This window comes from Nansenia antarctica (assembly GCF_963989245.1).
Source record: "Nansenia antarctica genome assembly, chromosome: 2".
Lineage (NCBI taxonomy): Eukaryota > Metazoa > Chordata > Actinopteri > Argentiniformes > Microstomatidae > Nansenia > Nansenia antarctica.
In genome coordinates, this window is record NC_137675.1 from 61088948 (window position 1) to 61097918 (window position 8971).

Consider the following 8971-nt stretch of genomic DNA (forward strand, 5'->3'; position numbering starts at 1 on the left):
CACAACAGACTGAACAGTGTCCTAGTGAGAGGTCAGGTGACATGTACGTAGTACTGTCCAGGGTTGGGCTGTGTTTCCTGTGTCACATTGTGTTGTGTTGTGTGTCATTGTGTTGTGTTGTGTGTGTTGTGTGTCATTGTTTTGCGCTGTGTCATATTGTGTTGTGTTGTGTGTCATTGTGTTGTGTTGTATCACATTGTGTTGTGTGTTGTGTATCATTGTGTTGTGTGTTGTGTTCTGAATCATTGTGTTGTGTTGTGTTGTGTTGTGTTGTGTTGTGTAGCAGGACGGCCTCCAGTCTCACCGATGCTCCTCTTGCGGCGGCTGTGGACCTGGGAGCTCTTCAGGTCTGAGTAGCCGTGGTGGGAGTAGTTCTTATGATGCCTCTGCTGCTTGGTCTCCTCGATGACCTCATTTCCCGTACCTCCTAAAAACAGAAGGCAACTCTGTTAATTCAATGTCACACACAGAGATAAAGGGAGACAGCGCATACTCCACTCGTTTTAACACTCCCTCGATCTGCAAACAGTAAGTCTTTAAAAAGCCACTGGAGCTTAATGGCGGTGAATTACCCTGTGGTGGGTGGCTAGGGAGGCCTCACCAGAACACTGCGTCAGTTCCTACTGATGTTGTTTTTATGGGCCTCCTCCATAACAAATAATGCCAGGTAATGGGTTAACCGCCGTAATGGGTTAACTCTCCCTCCTTCATTTGTCTTGGCAGACGGCTGATGATGAATAGCCCTGTTTGTAAATATGGTATAGACGGAGTGTTTTGTATGGTCTGTGAGTATGAGAGTGTGTGTGTGTGTGTGTGTGTGTGTGTGTGTGTGTGTGTGTGTGTGTGCGTGTGCGTGTGCGTGTGTGTGTGTGTGTGTGTGTGCGTGCGTGTGCGTGTGCGTGTGCGTGTGTCAGCCTCTCTCACTCTCTACTAAACGCGGAGGAGGAACTTTCCCACCATGGAATGTCATGTCTTACAGTAGTTTAGTCATCCACCTTACTGTCAACAACCCTGCTGTTACAGAGGCTGGCACCAAAGTGGCTATTTGACAGGTGGTCATCAGCTCCCATCAGCCAAGCGCCTAATTAACGGTTTTACGTCTCTAATTACGTGAACATTTTTCTTTTTGGTAATTCGGTGGCTTAGAGTAGTACAATTATGTTTTGTGGTGCTACAGTGCTGGGTTTCTTAAGTCTCATAACTCCAACCTCCTGTAGCCAGCTCAGCTTATATTCCAGTCATGGTCATCTTATAAAGAATGCTTGTTTTGGTCCACACCCAGAATGACCAGGGAATACAGTCCAGTGCCAAAGGAGCTGTAAAACCATAAAAGCTGTTTAGTGGATACAGCGCTTCCCCGAAGGAACAGGAAAAGACCAAAGGGTCTCTTGAGACCATGTTTGCAAAGCAGGTGGGTCCACTAACCCAAGGGTGGGTTAGGTATGGCATACCTGTATGACGACAACACACACACAAACACACACACACACACACACGCACGCACACACTCAACTCACTATCCTCATAACAACCCAAAGCCTTGTGTCAACCAGGATACAAAGCCGTGGGGGTACACACACACACGCCACTCATCCGGTTCCATTGTAGTCAAACGAGAGTCATTTCAGGGGCTTTTCTTGACCTAAACCAGGTCTCTGTCTCTTGTTTGTCTATTTATTGACTCTTGGATGCTATGTCTTCCTAGGTCTGTCAAGCCCAAACCCAAATATTGTCCCAGGAGTGAGAGTGGAGAGAGAGAGAGAGTTTCTATCCCTGTGACACCCAGTCAGTCAGAAGGCCCTGACCCAGAAAGAGAGTTCCCCCATAAAGGAAGTGTTTACCTCCTCCGTCTGGACTCACTCCCTGCACTTTAGCACAAGGCCCTAGGTATCATTCTGTCATGTGTCCACATGCACTAACACACTCAGACACACACACACGAAAGCACGCTCGGACACACGTACACACACACACACACACACAAACACACACACATGCACTCACACGCGCACACACTCCTCTCTGCCCTCCCTGTCAGAGGAACACGTTGTGACAGCTGCCTGATTTCTCCACCTAACAACCTTTTAACGCTGTGGGTCACTGACAGAACTCCCAATGCGCAACGAAGGCCTCCCTTCTCTCGTTCTCTCGTTCTCTCTATCTCTCTTCTCCCTCAACCTCCCCCCCCCCCCTCCCTTCTCTCTCTCTCCTGTCAGGGAGGGCGTCACGCCGGTGGCCACCCGTAGACAGGCCGTGTCAGAGCGCTGACGAGAGAAAAGGAGAGAAGACATAAAGGAGTTCTTTATGGACTGGCTACTCCTTTTTTCCCCTGTCACAAAAGGACCTTTTTGTTGTGTGTGTGTGTCCCCCCCCGCATAGAGAAAGCAGGGTTGGAGGAGAAAGACGAGGACGGGAGCGAGGGAGATGGATGTACTGAGTGATTCGAGAGAGAGGGAGGTAGAGACGGAGTGAGAAGGGGGAGAAAGGGAAGAAACATGACCGATGAAGGGAAATGGGGAGAAGGAGAAATGGGGGGAAGAGAGAGAGAGAGAGAGAGAGAGAGAGAGAGAGAGAGAGAGAGAGAGACACCCCCAGTCTGCTCCAGGTGAGAGGGAAGTAATGACATGCCTGAATCGTCCCCAGTCAGGAGGAGGAGGAGGGGAGAAGAGCGTCTCTCGGCATGCATGGCTCATGAATCGCCGTCTTTGATGACTCGCAAATGACTCCCTCCATTAGGTATGAGATTCCACTCCCTCCCCTCACCCTCTCCCTCCCTCTCCCTCTACCTTTTCCTCCCTCTCTCTCTCTCTCTCTCTCTCCCTCAACACGCTACTTGCTTCCCCTACTGAGTCGACAGATCGGCCACAAAGGACAAAGAGAGAGAATGTGTTCGCAAAACGTCACGTCTCTATGGGCCTGGGGGGGTGTCAATATCAACGGTCGCCAAACGGAGGTAAGGTAAAGAGAGGTGGTGCCTGCGGGTTGGAGACGTGAAGGTGCAGGAATAAGACTTCCAGAGACTTCCTCAGACTCATGTCAAGCGTCAGGTTCCACTTTCTGTCAAAGTCCTTCAGGAGAGAGAGATAAGAACAGAACAGAGAGCAGCAGAGAGAGAGGGGGGGGGTCTGAGATAGAACACCGCCCCGGGGGCCAGACAACCGTCAGCAGACTTCAGCAGGTCATCTCAGCTGTCACCCTGTCTGAAGAGACCATCACTCTGCTCTCCTCACCCAACTGACACACACACACACACACACACACACACACACACGCGCACACACACACAAACATACACACACACACACACACACACACACACTCATTACCCTCCCCGTAGGCCTCCAACACTCCCCTGAGACTACTCTCCACACGGCAGGCCTATATAAAACACACACTAGCAGATAAGCCTCTGGCACTTCCAATGACACTGACACATCCCTCCATAACATAGTCACAGACCCAGCGGGAGAAATCCTATCTGCCGGCCAGGACCCCAGGACCTCTGGGTTGAAATAGCCAATATGAAGGCTCAGCACCATGGGATGAAGGACTAACTTCATTTGCCATGTCAAGGCAAGGTCCACTTATCAGTAGGTGTACTGTATGGTGATATCATATCAGCCAGGTGCTAATACCCATGCCATGTGGATTTCCCACTGTATACATTAGATCTAACCTGCCTCAGCCAACGATAAACCATCAGTATGGCTAGATCATGCAGCAGGGAGTCAGCTAACTCCCCTTTCTCTTCCTCTCTTCCTCTCTTTCTCTCTCTCTCTCTCTCTCTCCTGGGCTGACAGGCAGGCAGGCAGGCCCCTGTACAGTCCCCCGGTAACTTTACTGTCCTGCCATTCGCAACAAAAGCTCTGAAAATACACCCCTGGCGTCACCAGTCTTTTACTGGCTCGGGCCAGCAGTCTGGACTCCAGACAGATTTATGTTCTGGTAATAATAATCAGGGTACTACTGTTACCCCCAGAAAACATTCCTCTGTTTGAAGGCAGGCATTTTAATTCAATTATAAACACCTCTTCTCATGCTAGAGCCATCCCCTGGGGACTTCTTTTAGACTCAAGCACAATCTGTTATGATATGATTGGAGAGAGAAAGTCATTTGTCAACAGGACACAATGACAACACCATGGGGGATAAGGGATCTCCATAAACCCATTCACTAGTGCTGACTTATTATGTACTGTACATAAATACAGGCATTAGAGGTCAATTCTGTGATCAGCCATTTATAACCATCAGGGGAGAAAGAGGAAATGTCATTGTCAATGTCATTTCATTACATTTCATTTGCCTGTAGGAAATGTGGATAAACTATACATGTGTGAGACCATTTTCTTATGGAATATGGAAATGCAACTGCAACTGATTACATGACCTATGAAGGTAAGAATGCCGGTTGACAAATGCAGGTGTTTAAGGCCAATTTAGTAATTACCCATTTCCATCAACACACCAGGGGAAAGCCCATATTTGATATATGGCGAGTGCCTGTGTAAATAAAGGCTCATGTGAACGCAAACAGCCTGTGCCAGCGCACCCCTGTAACCTAATCTGCCCCCCAGCGAGAGGGAGAGAGACAGAACCCCCACGACAAGAGGGAGAACCTCCTCCTACAAGAATCACGACCGCAGCAGGAAAGCCAAGCCTACGTTCTGCGTTCTCACTTTACAGCTTACAGTCTGGCACCCTCCGTGCTATAAAGCCAGCTTATTGCAGTGACAACTTGCTGAAAGAATCCAGGCAAATAAATACCGCAGTGAAAGTCCACCAATGTATCACATGTGTCACATGTATACAGTATGCTATAGTAGGCCTACAGACGCGCACTTATCTGTTGCTTAAGTCAGTTGGGCTGCGCCACTTTCCTTTACTTCAAACCTGCCCCCCTCCGAGTCCTCCAGACCAAAGATCCGGGATCAATTTCCTGCACGACACCGTGACCACGCTCAGTGCCGCATGTTTGTTTGTTTCCAAATGATGTCATAAAACCGAACCATTAATATACCGGATGGATCCCCGGCAAATGTCACCGCCGGGGCGCTGCGTCTTTACGCGCGTGGCGCCGAGAGCAGCGGGATAAGCGCGTTCATTTCATAGCAACAGTTGGGTAAGCATACTGGTTTAGCCCGAGGCAAGCCCCATTCGCTGAAGCGTGAAATAGTGAAATATAAGTGCAATCAACATTGCTTGCGCTTATCGCAGACCACTATATATTATGACCAAGTGATATGCCACCTTCACAGATACAGAATGATAATTAATTATCCTTGTTATTTTCATAACACTTATAAACACACAAGTAAACACTTTCTGGTAGTCCAGTGACAGTCAGTGAGATAGATTGGGTTTTGGAACAAAGTTCAGTGCGTAAAAGTAACAAGAGGCAGAATTTACCTACGGAGTCTATCTCCAGAAGCCGCTGGAGGTCGCTGATGCTGCGGATTTCGCTGTGGGACAGCCTTTCTATCAGCTCCTGTGGGATCTCTCTTTCCTTGAGACCAAAAAATCAACAAGAAACAAGAGTTAGACATGTGTCAGGTGATTCTCAAAAGACTCTAAGGCCTAGGCATTGTTTCAATGCTTAAACCATTAAGTGAATTTGTAAACTATTATCACAATGACTGGGCTTATTTCAGATCAATTCAGTAAAAATGCCTCAAGTGAGTGCCAACTGCAGTCTGCATGTTCAACTCTTGTTCACAGGCGCTCGCTATAGTCTACACTTGCACTTGCTGCGGATACAGCGTTTCTCAAGCTGGGCAAGCCGTTCACTCTCTCAGAGACAGAGCCTATTTATATCACCAAGTGCGGTTCCCATGAAAGCGTTTAACTCAACCAAAACTTTTTTTTTTACAGCTGGCTCTAGCAGCTTACTACAATAGATTTGGCGCAAATGCCAAAAATAACTGGATTATGTTTAGGCTACAGATTTAACGGGCATAGTTGCGATGTTGGTTTTCAAAAGCATGCAATGCAACTGTTGCTGTTTTGATTGCAAACGTACCCCTAAATCTATTTTAATTTTAATAATACAAAAAAAAATGTGGATTATCGAAATACAAATATATATCTAAAACTATGCTTTGTATTAGAGAGGGTAATCAAAGTTTAGCCTGCAAGTGGTTTATTCTACAGGAATGACTGCTGTGCAATAACCCCTTAAAGAGAAATGCGCGCTCAGTGCACAGTGGGACCAAGTCCCCAACACTCAAATGCACACACACTCAACCCCACAAATAGGACCCCCGCGCCAATGTGTGACAGGGGACACCCAAACACAGCCTGCCTGCCTGCCTGCCACCATGGCCATTCGAGGCCGTTTCAGTGGTTGAGGAATGTCCTTATGGCGGTTACCTCAGCAGTGGCAAGCAGCAGGTACGATGTACAGAGCAGGAAGAAGTAAAGTGCGGTTCTCATCTCCCTTTAATTTCAATTTCCCCCAAAACAAGAAAAACGTTTTGTGTAGGAGCCGTAGAGTCGCTCCTGCCCGCAGAGAATCCAGAACCATCCCTCGGGGGGAGAACCGTGTGAGTAGACCTCTCAGCGGCCACACAGTCAAACTCCGTGCACTTGTAACTCTGCTATCTGGAGTGGTGTGAAGTTGACTCTTGTACTGTAATTCACATTCGTGTGCGCCCGGCGCTCCAAGCCCTCTCTCTTTGGCAGAAGCTGGTCGGACGACAGGTCGTCATGGCTCCTCAGATCAGAAAAGCAGGACAATCCCAGGGGAAGAACTTGACACGCATGGCACTTGTTATTGACCCACTAATACAATATTTAGGTTGAATCTACACGGTTTTGAAAATGTATGCAACAGTACCCCTTGTTCACAGGCACTTTCAATACCTATAGCGAAATTATATTATTTATAAGATTATAAAATCCATGTTATTTCAATAACTCAAAAAGTGCGTCCTTTTAGAATAATAATGTAATCCAAGGTTTACGTCCTCACAGAAAATGAAAAACAAAGCATCGAAAATAGCTCAGTAAAAGTTGTCCCTGTGTTCTATCCAGTGCTTGGCTTGTAGTGGGAACTTAGGCTCGACAGGTCCTTCGCAGTGTTGGACTCTGGAGTGAATGAAGTCTCGAGCGCGTCTGAGCCGCTGGATATAGCGGAGCTGTGAGCTGCGTGCCCGTTGCGCCTCCCCTCGCGCTCCGGTGATCGCGCATCAATTCGCCAGGGAGCTGGTTGGTTGGCGGATGACTTAAGAATATACCCCCAACCCCCACTCCTTTGCCCACCACCATGACGTCAGAAAACCCATTCACATTTAATTGATTGATTATGTAAAACAAAGAAAAACAGGATGAATTCATGATTTCATGTTGAATTCATAAACGAGGGGAACAAACTGATAATGATGATGATGATGATGATGATGATGATGATACTAAACTCCTAACAAGTTCACAAGTAACCACTCACACTGATTGAGTGTCATGTTATTAATGATGATTAACAAAACATGTCCCAAGTCAAGAGCTTACAGGAGAAGAAAGCAATTGGTTAACAAAGAGGAGGAACCTACTGGTTAACAAGAGACTGGTCTAAACTTGCTGTGAGGAAGTCCCCTCAGCAGAGTGGCTATGGGAGGTCTGGGAGAAGTCCCTGGGGGCCTGGTAAAGAGTTAGGACCCACAGGAGTGGACAGAGGTGACAGACAGTCAAGAGGGATTTGAGGTTGACTTAACAGTCACTACTTAGCTGAATCACATCATCATAATGGATTTGGCTCAGCTTGCACAGGGCATTGGTATCCAACCACAACTTTATACACACTGGACGCATTTCACACAGTATAAATTGTGGGTTGCTAGCTATTATTGTCAAACACATATTTTCCCCTATTTGGATCATTGTTGTGGCACTGATAGCTCATTCCCAGAAGTACATTGCATAAGTGCATGATGAGATGTGTCCTGGTACATATGACTAAGACGGGTGACCAGAAGGTTCCTTATGACCGCCGTGTGGACGCCGACACTCATACACGGTCATCGCTATGACATCACAGGTCAAAATGTTAAATGTCTAACCTGCACATGGCACATGTGCAATGAGATCATATGTTGTACACACACACACACACACACACACACACACACACACACACACACACACACAGACAGAAAACAGAGAAAACAGTGGAAGCAAGTTGAAAGAGGCAAGCCCAGAGTGAGAGAGATGCCAGGAACAAAGTGAGGGTTAAAGAGGAGGAGAGGTGAGGAGCGGAGAGAAGATGGGCTGGAGGAGGAGAGAGGAAGAGTGGTGTGTGCAGAGATGGTAGGGTACAGGGGAGGCAGCACTGTGGCTCAGGAGGTAGAGCTGGTGTGTCTAATGATCGCGAGGTCGGTGGTTCGAAGGTTCAATCCCCGGCTGGCCACGTGTCGAGGTGTCCTTGAGCAAGACACGGAACGCCACACTGCTCCCAATGAGCGGCCCCGCGCCTTGCATGGTAGCTTGCCATTGATGTGTGAATGGGTGTGTGAATGGGTGAATGAGAAGCCATTGCAGTCCATTCCATTTGGAGGTAGAAATTGGAGTACAGGCTCATTCTAATGCATCCTTCAATTTCTACTTCCACCAGCCTCCTCTGAGAGGGTACCAGCTATGTAAAGGAGACACATATGACAGGAGTATAGAGGAGTTCAGATAGAGAGGAAACCTCAATGAAGGTGAAAGGATCTCAGCGAGGGAAGAGAAGAGGAGTGGAGGGGAGGCGAGAGCAAGAGGGAAGAGAAGATAGGGGGAGCAGAGATGATGGGAGACGAGAGGAGAAAGTGGAGAAGAGAGGATGTGAGGAAAGAACAGGGAGCAGGAGAGGAGAAGAGAAAAGGGTAGCAGAGAGGAAAGAGATGAGAGAGGCGTCGAGGAGAGTGGAGGAGAGGGAAGGAGAGGAAGAAGGAGAGAAAAAGGTAGCAGGGAGAGGAGAGGGGGCCCAGCTGGCAGGTCC

The 8971-nt window shown here is 47.9% G+C and overlaps 1 protein-coding gene across 1 annotated transcript in view; it reads right to left on the bottom strand.

The window, feature by feature from the left end:
- Positions 1 to 6432, bottom strand: part of pdgfab (platelet-derived growth factor alpha polypeptide b) — a gene marked incomplete at both ends in the record, with an annotated part of 20320 nt that extends 13888 nt beyond the window's left edge. The window contains 3 exons of the mRNA XM_080523234.1: positions 305 to 427; positions 5410 to 5506; positions 6370 to 6432. Of these exons, the coding sequence (XP_080379360.1) occupies positions 305 to 427; positions 5410 to 5506; positions 6370 to 6432 (283 nt within the window). The remainder of the gene's footprint in view (positions 1 to 304; positions 428 to 5409; positions 5507 to 6369) is intronic.
- Between the last annotated feature and the right edge of the window lie 2539 nt (positions 6433 to 8971).